This window comes from Tripterygium wilfordii, chromosome 21 (genome assembly GCF_013401445.1).
Source record: "Tripterygium wilfordii isolate XIE 37 chromosome 21, ASM1340144v1, whole genome shotgun sequence".
Lineage (NCBI taxonomy): Eukaryota > Viridiplantae > Streptophyta > Magnoliopsida > Celastrales > Celastraceae > Tripterygium > Tripterygium wilfordii.
Genome location: NC_052252.1, coordinates 13641055 through 13657267, shown reverse-complemented (window position 1 = coordinate 13657267; position 16213 = coordinate 13641055). Strand labels below are relative to the sequence as shown.

At 36.5% G+C, this 16213-nt stretch overlaps 2 protein-coding genes across 6 annotated transcripts; one reads left to right on the top strand and one right to left on the bottom strand.

Moving 5' to 3' along the window:
- The first annotated feature begins 8458 nt into the window (after positions 1 to 8458).
- LOC119989529 (calcium-binding protein KRP1-like) lies at positions 8459 to 10703 on the top strand. The gene has a single exon (XM_038835123.1). The coding sequence runs from the start codon at positions 8591 to 8593 to the stop codon at positions 8942 to 8944; it is 354 nt and encodes a 117-aa protein (XP_038691051.1). The 5' UTR covers positions 8459 to 8590; the 3' UTR covers positions 8945 to 10703.
- LOC119989528 (universal stress protein PHOS32) lies at positions 10451 to 13268 on the bottom strand. Of its 5 annotated transcripts, none has more exons than XM_038835117.1 (3): positions 12355 to 13267; positions 11453 to 11526; positions 10451 to 10700 (listed from the first exon to the last, which is right to left on the bottom strand). In XM_038835117.1, the coding sequence occupies exons 1-2, from the start codon at positions 13058 to 13060 to the stop codon at positions 11486 to 11488; spliced, it is 747 nt and encodes a 248-aa protein (XP_038691045.1). In that variant the 5' UTR covers positions 13061 to 13267; the 3' UTR covers positions 10451 to 10700; positions 11453 to 11485. The 5 variants fall into 5 exon arrangements, with proteins under 5 accessions (XP_038691045.1, XP_038691050.1, XP_038691043.1 ...); XM_038835122.1 differs by having other exon boundaries at positions 11453 to 11520; XM_038835115.1 differs by having other exon boundaries at positions 11453 to 11512.
- Between the last annotated feature and the right edge of the window lie 2945 nt (positions 13269 to 16213).

Sequence of the window (16213 nt, the reverse complement as noted above, 5' to 3'; positions counted from 1 at the left end):
CCCTTTGTCCTCTATGGAACTCACAAGTCTTCATGTCATCAAAAAGTCCACGTTGAATGGGTGTATCCACTGCCACTTCCTCAACTAATCCTTCTTTCCTCAACACCAGAAACAACTGGCCCAACGGCATTGCAATCTCTGATACCCATCTTTTTGTAGCACAAAATTCTTCAATGGCATTCACCCCCTCCTTCTCATGATTAGGCAATGGATTGTTGTTGACATTTGGTTTATTGATTGCACTAAGATCCAGCCATTTCGCCTCAATCATCCCCTGGACTATCCTTTTGAACTGTAAACAACCTTCAGTTGAGTGCCCGGGTGTTCCTCCATGATATAACCATGTGGCATTAGGATCATACCAATGGGGATATGGAGGTTGGTGGACCCATCCCGGAACAGGAGCCACTGCTCCTTGCGCTTGAAGTTTCGTGAAACATTCAGCATAGGTTATGGGCAAAGGATCGAAATGCCCAACGGGTCTTCTGGGTCTTTGGTTTTGGAAATTTGGACGAGGGTTTTGGTAAGTGTTTGGGTTTTGAAAATTTTGGTAAGTGTTTGGGTTTTGGAAGTTTTGGTAAGTGTTTGGGTTTTACGAGTATTGATTGGGTGATGGTGCATTGAATCGGGGTGGATAAGGATTTTGGGTGTGGGTATGATTATAGTAGGCTCCTGGGCTTGACATCCTTGGGGCATTGCTTCTAGGGCGATAATCTGAAGTATGCACACTATAAACAGCTGGATTTGAATCAAAATTCATAGAATGCACTTCAGCCTTCTTGCCTTTACTTGCTTTAGCTGGGTCTGATTTATCATGGGTGGGATAATGCAGAGTACCTCTCTTCATACATCGTTCAACTCGTTCTCCTGCCTGTATCATATCAGCTAGGTTATTGTGGCCACCTCCCGCCAAATTGGAAGTATAAGGTTCCTGGAGAGCATCAATAAAAGCATTCAACAAATCCTTCTCTGACAGTGGTGGAATTATCTGAGCTGCCAAATCCCTCCATCGATGAGCAAACTCCCTGAAGCTTTCCCCGCTCTTCATTGTTGTATTCTGCAGATCATAAATGGTAGGGATCTTCTCTTCATTGTACTTATATTGCTTCATAAACACTTCAGCCAAATCCTCCCACGAAGCTACTGATGAGGGATTAAGAGTATTAAACCACCTTTGAGCTGCCCCAATCAGACTATCTTGGAAATAATGCATCAACACTTTCTCATCGCTTGCATATGGCTGCATACGTCGACAATACATCGTTTGATGATCCAATGGAACTCCAGTGCCATCAAACAAACTGAATTTTGGTAGTACAAAATCATGCGGAATATTCAGATTCTTCACAAGGCACAAATTGGCCGGATTCAGCATCCCTGAAACATTAAAACCCTCCATGGCTCTTAATCTCTTTTCCAACTTTTTAATGGCATCCATTGAGTTATTTTCTTCATTCTGAACTCCCTCATTCACTACTCTGGCGGTTACAGCTTCTGCAACATTAGCATCGACTGGGAAGGGATTATCATGCGCATGGGTCTCAACTGGATGAATATATGTCGGATTCTGAGTGGTTGCCTGTTGGGAAACATACTGATGCTGATGCAAACCAGGCGAAGGCTGATTACGAATAGGAGTAAACCCGGGTGGGTAAGTTGGTATTTCCTGGTGCAGATGATTCTCAGGAATCTCCAGTGTTTCAGAATTTTCAGCTGCTCCCTTTCCTTTCATCAGCAACGCCATATTCTTCATTAATAGGGCCATTTGCTCTTTCAGTTCAACTATATCCTGATTCTGACTCTGCTCCCCTGTTTCATGATCCATATTCTCAGTAATTCTTGATTGTAGGCGAGTCTGATAGGGGTGACGGTGTTGCTTCTTGGACGCTATGATTATTTATGATTTTCTGTGCATTATTGAAAACAACGACATTAGTTCTCATTTTATATTTTTTTCAAAAATGTGCGTTCATATGGTTATTATTTGTGCAAATCCTAAGAAATAATTAAACAAGACGGTTTAAAACAATTGATATATTATATGTGCAATAGTTATGTATATGAAAGGTATATATGGACATGTATGGATGATTAACGAGTGTGCAAGCATATATGGTCATGTATGGATAATTAACAAGTATGCACATGGGTACAACCTAGGCTAACATATACATGGCAGGTGTATGAACATGTGTGGTTTAAGAAATGTATATATACAAGTATAATCTAACTAATGCATTAAGTACATATGAATATGTAAATAAGGGATAAAGATACATGGTATATAATGTACAAGAATATAGGCATGTGAAATAAATAGTTAAGGATAGGAATGCCCCCTTTGTTCCTAAAATGGGTAACACCGCCTAAAAATTTCTGAAGGTTTAGAACCATGGCTACGGTTTATCTATGGTGCATATGGGTGGTTTAACTAACTAATCGCGAGGTCTCTGGATCAGGTGGCTTTTGCTCCATTGGATCACAAAAGTTCATCCCTTAATGTCATAAGAGGACGTCAATCCAGGAAGGTGTCTTCCCCCACCCATACAGGGAAGTGAATCCCATGAAAGTGGTAGGTCAACCTTCACTAATCACTAAGTAACCCGGGTATAGGGTTATGTGTGTGTAGTGATATGTGAATGTGTGTGTGGGGGCATACAAACCAATATTCCTAACATTTAAATTCCACAAAGCCCATTTCTGATGAAGATATCTACAACATTGAACAAATCCATCAAATTTTTCAAATTTAACATACAAATACAAATAGGAACTAACATACAAATACAACCGGGGTCACGACGCAGACCGGCGATGAAAGGATGAAAAATATTTAGAGTCGCCACCAATTGATTCAAGTGCAATTGGACACTAAAAAATGTAGTCTATGAACCAGAAAATGGGTAAGGGGGTCTATTGAGTGTGGGGAAGGTGTTAGGCACCCCACAACTCCCTAAAAGGTTACCTAGATTGATCTATGTGCTTTTTCTTGAAAAGTTGTTTGTCCAATATAAATGATATTTTGATTTGAAAAGATAATATAATTAAAGCATAGGCAGGAGCTGAATGTCATCAAGTCCTCCTCCTAATTAACTTCAATTTAGTTACCATTATTTTTTGAGTACAAATGATACCTTAATTTGAAGAGATAACATAATTAAAGCCTAGGCAGGAGCTGAATGTCATCAAGTCCTCCTCCTAATGAACTTTAATCTAGGTATCTAATAAATTAATTTATCATTGTGTTTAGGAATACAAATGACACTTTAATTTGAAGAGATAACATAATTAAAGCCTAGGCAGGAGCTGAATGTCATCAAGTCCTCCTCCTAATGAACTTTAATTTAGGTATCTAATAAATTAATTTATCATTGTGTTTAGGAATACAAATGACACTTTTGAAAAGATAACATAATTAAAGCTTAGGCAGGAGCTGAATGTCATCAAGTCCTCCTCCTAATGAACTTTAATTTAAGTATTTAGTAAATTAATTTATCATTGCGTTTAGAAATACAAATGACACTTTAATTTGAAAAGATAACATAATTAAAGCCTAGACAGGAGCTGAATGTCATCAAGTCCTCCTCCTAATGAACTTTAATTTAGGTATTTAGTAAATTAATTTATCATTACGTTTAGAAATACAAATGACACTTTAATTTGAAAAGATAACATAATTAAAGCCTAGGCAGGAGCTGCATATCATCAAGTCCTCCTCCTAAGGAACTTTAATTTAGGTATCTAGTAAATTAACTTACCATTGTGTTTGTGAATACAAATAATACTTTAATTTGAATAGATAACATAATTAAAGTTTAGGTAGGAGCTGAGTGTCATCAAGTCCTCCTCCTAGTTGACTTTAATGTAGTATCTATTAATTTATTTATGTGAAAATTTGGTAGAGATGCGGTTATTGAATTGATGGATTGGCAAAACTAAACCCCTAAACATGCATACTAATCACATTAAATATGCAATAAACTAAACTACACTACTTTACACTACCTTTCATTATTTCCACTACCCTATTACATGGCTTACATTTACAAGAATATACATGCCAAATAAAAATGAGATAAAAAAATAAAAGATATAAAAAAAATACAAATACAAATATGACCACAGAGCCCGGTCCATTACTCAAGCCCAATCCAATCTCCAAATATGTGTTCCGGCCCAAGTCCTCTAAGTTACCTCTTGACCCATGTGATCCACTCAGTCCAAACCCAACATCAAACACAAAAATGGGTTAAAATTGTGCTCAAATGCCATAGAAACTCAAATCAAATCAAGTCCATATACATTATAAGCACACATATACAAACACATATATTCAAATATACCTATACAAATATACAAAACGGGATGTATACATACAAACACAGATACAGAATATATATATATATATATATATATATATATATATATGCACGCACTATATATATATACACACACCCACACACATCTACGCACACACAATGCACACATATACACACGCCCACTGCATATATATGTACACACACACTGCACCCTTATATATACATACACTATACATATATATACATATATTTATCTCTGAAAGAAATGGAATAGCCACTGTATATCAAACACTAGGATCCCAAGCATCCAAACAAAGTATTGCAAACGGACATTAACCAAGGATGTATACTACTGCATGTATCGAAGGATTCAGAGCTACTACCGGGAGTAAATCATGGCATTCAGAGAACAAAACCCAGAGCAACCAAAACCAGATTATCACCAAGACAAAGAGGCCGAGAATGATAGAAATTTGTTCTGATATTTACCTCTCCCGCTTTCCCTTTCCTCTGGTTCTTGCAGCGAAATCTCCCTTTCCTCTCTTTGCTTTCTCTCTTCTTTCTCTTTGTCTTGTGCCGCTACTTCCTCTCTCCCAATTGTGTTTTATTTTGTTTTGCTTCACCAAAAACCAAAGCCTCCTTCTCCTCTCACGCCTCCTCTCTTTTATTCTTTTTCTTTCCCCAATTTGTGCCACATTTCTCTCTTTGTCTCCTTCTTTTTTTTTCTTTCCCCAATTTGTGCCATACATTTCTCCCTTTATTCCCCCACTTTCCTTTCTTTTTCTCCTTGTCTTCCTCCTTTTGTTGGTTTTTTTCTCTCATGACCCCCATTTCCTTATTTCTTGGCTTTTTCTTTATTTATTTTTTTAATTATGTCATGGCCCTTACTTTTCCCCCAAAAGTCTCCCCTTTTTTTCTTTTTTTCTCTTTTCCACCGAAATCCTCCAAACCCTTTTCTTATATATATTTTATTTATTTATTTATTTATTTTTTGTATTTTTTGCCAGACGAAAACCGGTTAGTACAATTTGCTTGAGAATTGTCATTGTACCATAGTCGAACATACCGATCACGATTGGTCATGTTAACCAGACTGAAGAATCCCAATTCAAATAAGCCACCAGGGGACTTTAACTTACCACATATAGTTTTCCAATTGAGGTGTATTATAGCGAGTTTGCAACCACAACTTAGTTCAAAATATCAAACTACAACAGTTGACTCCTGCATTTCTATGTATGTATAGGGAACTTTGAAATGAAAGTAACCTTTAGGGAATACTTCTGAGTTCTAATTGCATGCAACTTGCACTAGTCAACATCTCTTCCCAAATAGTTGGAGAAAATCGGCACAAGTGGTAGATAATAAGCATCAAGGTTTGGCTATCAATTCCTCATTTGCACATAAAAGATGTAAGCTGAATGTTTTCATGTTTAGCTTTTCTCCTAGTAGTGAACTACTACACAGTACAATCTAACAACAACATTATTGCTCTTCTGCCCAATTCCCCAAAATAAAGTGAAACGGTCTGGAGAGTATAAGCCAGATTGCCAGAAATTAAAAGAATATGCATTGCAAAATCTGCATCAAGGTAATTGATTCAACAGCCATGAATAACTTATCCTCTTAGTAATTACTAAATACTAATCGATTTGAAATTTACTTAAATAGAGTAATACACATAACAGAAGCAGTTTTCTCAAGAACCCATTATCGTCCATCAACATTGGCAATAGTGACAGTGTTGATAGAATATCTCTTTTGGTTCTCATGGGGGAGGACCCCTTAATCTTGCCAAACACATTGCAAAAAGATGGCCTTTTTTTTTTTCTGTTACCAATGAAAATATGAAAACCGATACGTCTCTAAACATTTTTAATTGCTGAACAAACCCAGAGAAATACTCCTAGAGAATTGAACCATAACTCCATAAGATCACAATTAAATCCTGGGAAGCATGCACACTTGCATTGATAGCCAATGCAAGTGTCCGACACTTGCACGACACTTGCCCGACACGTGTCGGCCACGTGTCACCATGTCATGCAATTCATTTTTTATTTAATATTTAAAAATTATTTTCTGACACGCAGTGCAGGCGTGTCCGACACTTCAAAACAAAAATATTCAACTTTAAATGGTAAACTTTAAAGTTGACCATTCCTAACTCTATTAAAAATAGACAATGACCACTCCTAACCCTTTTAAATGGTCAATTTTTGATGATCGAATAATGGAGTATATAAAAAAAATCCAATTTAAGATTTAGATGCATGAAATTAATAATTATTTTTGGATCTTATGATTATTATGATGTTGTAGTATTTTAATTTAATGATTTATAATTGGATATTTATATGAATTAAATTTAAAAATATATTTATTAAATATTTATTTGCCGTGTCCTTGAGATGTTGTATCTTTAGAATTTTGAAAATTACCGTGTCGGCGTATCCATGTAGTGTCGTGTCCATGTCCGTGCTTCTGAGCTTAAATCCTACAGTAGATGAAACAATTAACCACGGTATTTTACAATGCAAATTTAAAGATCTTACCCATCCTCGTTGAAGATTCGGGTGCATCAGTGAGGCTTCAAGTCAAGCCATACAGCCAATGACCCGGTCTATATGCATATGCCACACAGGAGCAATTCTTCGAGCACTTGTTCTGCAAAGTCCGACGACACCTGCGTCATTTCCAGCTTCATAGTACCTCATCCTCTTCAGCCTTCACCCGCTTCGACATAACCTTTAGTCTCCCGCATTGAAATTTTCTTCTCCTAACACACCCAATTCCCACTTTTACAATCCTCTCCATTTTGGTTCAAACCCTCTGAAACACCTCCCACAGTCGTCCATGAACGTCCTCCTCCTCAGTCCACAAGGCACAAGCTCTCCTGGATACCAATTAAGAAATTAAAATTTTTAATTACAAATAATTAAAAAGTAGCACAGTTAAAGCCCCAAATAATTGCAATATATCGCGCTGGACCCTACCAAAGAAGGTTTTCGGCCCAACCCCATTACATATCTCTGGTCATTGGTGTGGCCGGCCCAGCCTAACACCAGGAAAAAAAACTTTCGGCCCAACAATATGCATCATGGGCCGAACACTTAGATTGACAATTGAACTTCCTCAAATTGTGGTTGGCTTTTCCATGTATTTTCGGAGAAAGTAGTACGGAAAGGGACTTGTTTTTATTTATTTTTAATGATATGGGAAGGGACTATCGAAAAGGACTTTAGCTAATTAAAACAAAACTACGTCTCCAAAATTCAGTGCCCATAAAAGAAAGTACTCAATTGTGGATGTGTTTTTTGCAAGATATTGTTCATTCTGTGGTATTTTTACAAGCATTCTTACCCTTCCGACATGGTTTTATTTCAAAAAATTATTTCATATATTCCACTTAAATCCGTAACTTTTTTAGTTTGAGAAAGTGAATCGTACAAATGAGGACAATGATACTTAACGAAATATGTCAGAGCGAAAAATATCTCTTGATGCAAAAACGCATCCACACCAATAACGCAATATTAGACAATAGTATATGATAAGACAAATAATTGTCATGATGGAAGTTTGGTGGGCTAATACAATTTTTCGTCAATATTTTGGGTTTTTCATTTTGATCACTGAATGTTCAAGTGTTTAAACATGATCACTAAAATTAATAATATGTTTCATTTTAGTTACTTTTGGTGATCATGTTGAAACAGTTAAACACTATAATAATAATCATATTGCAACATATTACAATTTTTGGTGATTATGTTGAAACAATTGAACATTTAGTGACCCAAAATGAAAAATCTAAAATTTTTCAGTTACCAAAAGTTGTATTAAGCCGAAGTTGGGTCATTGTCAAATTTATCAAAATCAAAAGTGGGGCCACAATCAAATCATGAAGATAATTGCATAGCAATAATAATATGACGTTTGTCACTTTTTTTCCCTTGTAAATTATGATCCAATCCAAGGCTGCTTTGGTGTTTTGGTAGGAATATGTTTCCCACGACGAACCTAAATTTGGTAGCTTCCCATGCAACTTCGAGGAAAGAGTACTTGTTCAGAGAACAAAATGCCACGAATTTTATGAACCAAACCGACCTCCTTATTTTATCTCTGACTCTAAGCGTAGCTTCCTTGTCAATCCCATCAGAATCCCTTCCTCCAATGTCTCTTACTTTCCTCCATCTATATAAATAGACACAAACCCACCTATTCATGTACATTCAAGTTTTTTAAATAACCCACCAATCATTTAATTTATGATGGATTCAACAAGGGAAGGAGGAGTGGTGTTTGAGGATTTCTTTCCTGCAATGATGGAGAAGCTAGGCGCTGATGGGTTTATGAAGGAGTTGTGCAATGGGTTTCGTCTGTTGGTGGATGAAGATAAGGGAGTGATAACGTTTGAGAGCTTGAAGAAGAAGTCAGGGTTATTGGGTTTGAAAGATACGAGTGATGAGGAGGTAATATGTATGATTAGAGAAGGTGATTTGGATGGCGATGGAGGTTTGGATGAGATGGAGTTTTGTACTCTTATGTTTAGGTTGAGTCCTGCCTTGATGAGAGACTCCAGTGAATTGTTGGCTGAGGCCATTAATTTTGATGAAATGTAGGTCATCTTGTGAATGTTCTTGTTCCTTTCTATTGATAAATGCAATTCAATTTCTAGTTATTAGTTGAACTGCTATATTCATATAACTTTTTTTAGCTAATCAATCAATTTCTATTTATTAGTTGTGCTCAGTCTTGGCTAGGAATACGCTGTTAATAAAGAAATTAGAGCAATGAATAGTCTCAAATAAACTTCCATGTGTTGGTGTTTTGAGACCAATAATTTAGAAGATCCCAATTCAAGAAAGTTCACGGAATTTGTCCATTTGTTGTCTGAGTACAGAACACAAGAGAGGCAGAAAGTACAAAATTGAGGGCGGAGGGGGACTTGATCCGCTCCGCACTTGGCTACCCAGCGTTTACCATGGGCACGATAACTGGTACACCAGAGATGCGTCCTTCCCGATCCGATCAGTTAGGTCCAGTGGTGATCAAGTAGCCCGGATATGTGTTAAAAACAAATAAATTAAACCCCTGTTTTTAATATCAAGCTGCAGCTCCAACACCATGTCAATGTGTTCTCTTCACTAAGCATATATAAGGTGGGGAATGAAATTTGAACGTTGAAAGCAGAGGAAAATGAGTAAGTGCAAACTCTGTGACTCTTCGGCTAAGATGTACTGCGAATCATATCAAGCAAGGCTGTGTTGGGACTGTGATGCTAAGGTTCATAGTGCAAACTTTCTTGTGGCCAAGAATCCAAATACTCTGCTTTGGCACCTCTGTCACTATTACACGCCCTGGGTGGGTACCGGTCCAAGGCGGACTCCTATAGTTTCACTATGCAACAGCTGTGTAAATAGCTGTAATGGCACACAAGTAATTAGGGATGTGGAGGAAAGACATGGTGATCGATATGAGATACATATAGACATAGTGGTGATGAGGAGGATGAAGACAGTGATATTAGTGCCGACGAACATGAAGACAACGACAACGAGGAGAATCAGGTAGTTCCGGCCTTCCAGAGTTGTCAGTGCCGGCTTGGGAGGACCCCCTAACGTGAAGCTAACTTGCGATTTGTATCACTTATCCCCTTCTCAACCATTCATAGTGTTTTATTTACATGTTTAATTCCAAGTACTGTTTCAGATATACTCTCAACTTCTTGAGTCATTGTTTGATACAAAACATCCATGAAGAGATTGATACAACCGAATTCACTTTAGCGTTTTATGATTGACTTTTGACGTAAAAACAAAGCAGGGATAGGATAAGTTGGTGATTAAGATGGTGAAGGTCTTGTGCATGAAAAAGTATAAGATAGCATAACTTTTACAATAGTTACTATCATCGGAAGGCCCCTGCTCTAAAGGAAAAGATGGCCACTAAAAGATGCCTAGGACTAGCATAATGTAAACCCCAACTATATCAGCAAAATGATGTTTATCATACCTGATGTGGGTCCCCTTTTCATTGCACGAAGCTTGAATTCCTAGCGATTTATCAGTGAAGAGTCCGCAAAGAACATTATCATATGCTACATAGATACAAAGGCAAGGAAGTGGTACAGGAAAGATATACACTATTAACATCCCATCTTCAATGTTTTAAACTGGTGACACTGAGGTTGCAAACAAATTATACCATAACACAAAAAACTGCAGCCTTTATCCATAGAAGCAAAACATGACCTTCACAAAAGATGTACAATATAGTAAGAGAGAGAACTGACTGAGAACGTTACTGCCAACTTCTACTACACATGTTGACACAACCACCAGGACATCTCCATACCCGACAAGCCTTTTTCTGAATCTGCAGGTTATAAAACTGTTAAAAACAACATTCGAGCAAAAGACTCATGCAGTGGGCGGGGTTGAGGACAGACATAATGTACGGAGACTTGACCCCCACATAACATATGGAGAGGTCTAAACATTTTCAGGAATTGAACTTGTGACACATGTTCATCCATAACATGCTCATCTACTCGACAAGCCTTTTTCTGAATCTGCAGGTTATAAACTGTTACTTTCAAATAATTACTACGCGAGATGTGTAATAAAATTTAAAGGAAGGTGATAAACAGACAGAAAGACAAAGTCTAATGCAAGGGTCATCCTAATCGTACAGTAGAAGAAAAACAACAATTCAGACAATGATTTTGTTAATCTCTTATATGTATATGCATTATTACCAAGGAAAACGATTGTAGAAGTCTTCAAACTGATACAATGTGATTGGTAAAAGACATGAAAAGTTCTAGTGGCTTATCCACAACAGGGTGATTACAAAAACTCTTTTACAACAATAGCACAACAAAAAAAATCGTAATATATGGAACTCTAAACAAATTGCTGAAGTTCATAAGCTTTCTGGTGAAACTGCCCAAATGACTACTAACATGCAAACGAATAATTCATGAAAATTATACGAGTTCCGTCAAATTTGAAGACAAAAACTTAGGAGCTAAGATAAGGTTGTCATTTGTTTTCTGTATCTATGGTAGCATCAGCTTTCAAAATACTTAACATAAGGCGCTTCAAACACAGATTACAGAAGATTACCTGAGCAAAAAATAACCAACCGCGTTGTATTCATCATGATGAACCCGTCATTTTCTTGTCCTGCGATCCTGAACCTTCAACCATGAGTAACTTCCAATAAGATATATTAAGAAAACTTAAGTTTTCCTATACGCACGCCGTCAGTTTTGCAATAGAACAATGCACAAGCTAATTTCAACTCAATCGTCTTTCTTTAATTTCTTCTTGCAATGATTAATTGTGTCATTCACTAATATATTGGCATCTAACGTACTCAATTATTTTCCTATCCTCTGGCACAATCATGTTAGCCCAGAGTTCACTAATCCTCTAAAAGCAAAACTGTCATCATTAACAGATAGATAGGACTCTATGCCCAGATTTAAAAAAAAAAAAAAAAAAAAAAAGACTACACAAAATCCATAAACTTGAATGAATCATATTGAGCAATTGAAACTCGTTCACCCAAGTAAACGTTTGAATTATCCAACAGAAAAAACCATGTGAAAATGAGATCAATCAATTAAGCTTTAAATGAATCTTTATGAAAACTCTAAAAGGACTCTTCAAACCTAATTTCAACAGCAATTCAAATGCCCAAAAGCATTGAGTTACAAAAAATTAAACATACACAGCATAAAACTAAAAGCAATAAAATTTACAATTGACAGTCGGTGGCACAGGAATCTGTTTTAGTAGGAAGGATATATCAAGGGGAGGGAATGTGGAAGGTATAACCTTCTATGTTCCAATCCTTGCCAGAACAGAATATGGGGAACAGTTAAGGTGAGAATAAAATAAGAAGTTACTTATAATCCCTGATAATCTATATTTTTCAAGATTCAGCCAGCTCTTATGTACCGATAGTATAAGGAAAATCAACAATTAGTAGCTGCAAATAAACAAGTGATAAGATTAAAAACCTGAAATTTTATTTAATGCCTCGTAATACCCACTCTCCTCCACCTCCTCCTCCTCCTCCTCCAGAACCTTGGAAGTAAAATCCCCGGAATTCCCACCACCGTCCTTCTCATCCGCAAACCTGACAACCACCACGGGACAAACGCAGTGATGCACGCAGTAATCGCTCACGCTGCCAAGCCTTCCCTTGGCGTTCCTCTTCGCTGCTCCAAAACCTCGACTTCCCATGATCAGTGTGCTCAGACCCAACCTCTCCACCTCCAAACAGAGCCTCTCCTTCATGTCATGGTCCTTAACTATATGGATCTTGAAAGGAATATCCGCCTCCACCAAAGGTTGAGCAATATCATTAGCCTTCGAATTAGTAAACAAATCGAAATCCTCCTCGAGTTTCTTCTGCTGCGTCTCCTCGTTACCAATTTCCCCTTCATTGATTTCTATTTCTTCGCGTACCGTCATATCAATTGCGCCCCAATCGGCACCGTAGAGGACGCTGGTTGGTTGAACGTGAACAAGAATAACAGCGTCACCGGGGCGGAGATAGTTCTGAACTGCCCAACTAACCGCAAACGCACTCTCGTCGCTAAGATCAACAGCGATTCCGATTTTTCTTTGTGTTCCGGCAGTAGGCGTCCCACTGGGCGGGAATCGCGGAGAGGACGGCTGCACATAAACGGCTTCCGGTGTTGGGTGTCTAGGTGAAGTCATGCTGAATCGTTCGGGTAGAGAAGTTTGGTTTTGGGTGTCGTTTTAGTGGTCTGTGCAACGTTTGATTGACGGTGCTGTGGTTTGGGGGTTATGAAACTGAGGTTTTGCAAAACGCGTGAAGCATCAATGAAGGACGTATAGAAGGGGATGGAACTTGAAACTCGTTCTGCTTGACAGAAAAGAAAAGTGGAGCGTCTGATGACACATGGAATAACTTTCCCCATCTTTTATTTTTGTCTTGTCAAACACGAAGTAAGTACGTTGCACCGTTTGAATGAACGGATAAGACTTTTATTCTTTAAATAAATTTATCGAGTGTTTAGACGATTTTTAAAATATTTGAAATAATATAATTTTATATAAAATAAAATGGTATTTATATAATGTTGATTGTATAATATTAAAACACTTTTAATTCGTTTTTATTTTATACAAAGTGTTTACTAGAAGAAATAACATGTTAAATGATAAAAAGACCACTAATCTCACTTTAATTGGGGTAATTTAGACATATTATCACAAATCTTATATTATACAAGCCTAATATTATATTATTTTCAAATACCAGATAGGATTAAATTATACATGAACTTATACAAAGATTAAATTATACATTGTATAGGAAAATTATATTATCCTATATAGAGTTCCAAACGGATTGTCAATGAATAAGATTTGATCAAATCTAGTTCATTTCACTAGATCGGAATCGGATGCAATAAAGTAATTGATTAATAATATTAACAAGCTTAAAATTTGATTTTTTATATTGAAAATGACATGTAGCCCAACAATATGATAACTCAAGAAAGTCTAACATGTTTATTACATTGATTAAATCAATGAAATAACTTTGTTTCACCCTTTTATCCTAAAATTTATTGTCCAAAATTCATTATTTTAATATAGATTCCGTTGTTTTTTGAAGCACAATTTAGAATTCATAGATTTAGTTCTCAACCCATTAGTTTTGAAATTCCATTAAAAAAACAATGGAATTAAAATCCACTCGATAAAACTCATTGACAATGAATCTTGTTAGAAAGAGTTTTAGTGCTGATTCCGAATATGTAATTTTTTTTTTTAAATCTAACATGCATTTTGAGAGTTAAAACGTTTTAAAATTTCGTTTAACAGACTTGGGCTCCCTGAGCTATTATTATATAGGCTACCTAGCACTATTGATTTTTATATATACATAACTTTAAAAAAAATTGATGAGCCACGGTATATTGAACCAAGACAAAAAAAAAAAAAAAGGCCAACTCAGGAAACGGTCTTACAGTAGAAAGATTAGGGACAGAACCCCTTAGCCAGAGCATAGTAGAGAAGGAAAAAAAAAATAGACAGGGACTGAGGAGAGGAGGCAAAAACTGTACATCCATGACATTAAGAAACATTGGCAAATTGATATGGTGCAAATGAATAAACCAGGTAGGACTGATAAGATAATCCAGTAGATTTCCAACGAGTCTTTGAAGCAGTTGATGCAAGAGATCAATGTCGAGAAGACAATCTTTACCAAGAAGAGTTGAACCAAGAAATTGGTGACGAAGACTGAGAGTGGGGAAAAGACGAAGGAGAACAGGCTTACTAAGAAGATTAATAGTAAACTGTTCACCATTAGCAGCTGTAAAGGTTCTAGAACAAGGAGTCCAGAAAGACTTTGGAAGGAGTGAAGGATTAAGAATAGAAACAGCAGCCCCAGTATCAAAAAAGGCAATGAGGGGAATTGGGGTAGCATAGTTTTCAGGGATAAGATGGATTTGTGCATAAGGAAGTGGAGTATTGGTAGGGGAGAAAGAAAATGCAGGCAAATAAGGAGCCGATTGTCCAAGCTAGAGTCTCAACAATGTGATGAACATCCAAGCAAGGCTATGAAGCGGGCTTACAACCCGGTAAGGAGACGGTGAACTTTATTTACACTCCATTTTTTTACAACCATACCCCAATATATCTACACCCCATAAAAATTGAAAAATAATTAGTCACGCCAAATAACAAAAAATTGACACATTTATGAAATACACCTCAGTATCAATCTATCAATCTTTTCTATTGACTTTCCAGAACTACGAAAATAAGGATTTTTTTTGAGATTTGAAAGTGATCCAATTTTCAAAGTTCAACATCATTCAAAACTCTCAATATATCAATCTCACAGTTAATTTTTAGAATCGTGAAAAGGGGAAAAAAAAACCAAAAAATGGTGATTAACGAATGTCACTCACAGTTGTCCCTAAAAAAAAAGTTGTAGTCATCGATTTGTTATTTTCAACGGATTCCACACGAGTTTCCTAAGGCAAAGGAAGCCGGAGAGGTTTAGATCAAGATTTGGATGTCGTAAGTCTCTTATTGTTAAGGTTTGATTTCGGATGGGATGTGATAATCTAATATCTAGAAAAATAGATGATCAAAGATAAATTGACCAAAATTAGAGTGTATTTATAAATTAATGCAGTGCAAATAAAGTTCACCCAAGGAGACTCAAGATTAAGGTGGCTCAAGCTGCTAGTTCAAGCAATGGAAACCAAGCCCAGTTCAGTCCTGAATCAATAGCAATAATTGTTACAGATTCCGCACAAGTCAAGGAAAGTCTACCGTTACAGCTGACAAGCCTATCATTAAGGGGAAGCCAGTTGAATTCAATGGATATTGAGACCAATAATTACTGAGGAAGACAAGCTGGATTTATGGAGCAATGATCGACATAATGGGCTGTTGACTTTTTTAATTAATAGTATTTATTCTATTATGCAATTAAGGCCATATGTTTAGGCTAAAATAAGGGATTAGTATCCCGGTAGTTATTATTGCATGGGCTATTTATGGAGCTCCTATTGTAAGCTATTACTCCATCTATCCCGTAAAGATAGTCCTACTTTTTTTTTTCGTCTGTCTCAAATTATAGTCTTGTTTTATTTTTTAGAATGTCATTAGTTCATTAGTTTCCTAAAAGACCCCTATTTAATGTGTTTTGTTATCACAGTATTAATTAGGGTCATCTAAGTATTAATTAAGGGTATATTAGGAAATATGTGAGTAAAATTGAATATTGTTAATATATTAATTAGATTTTCTTAATCTGTGTACAAAAAGAAGTAGAATTATCTTTACGTGACGGAGGGAGTATGAATTATCATCAAATCAATA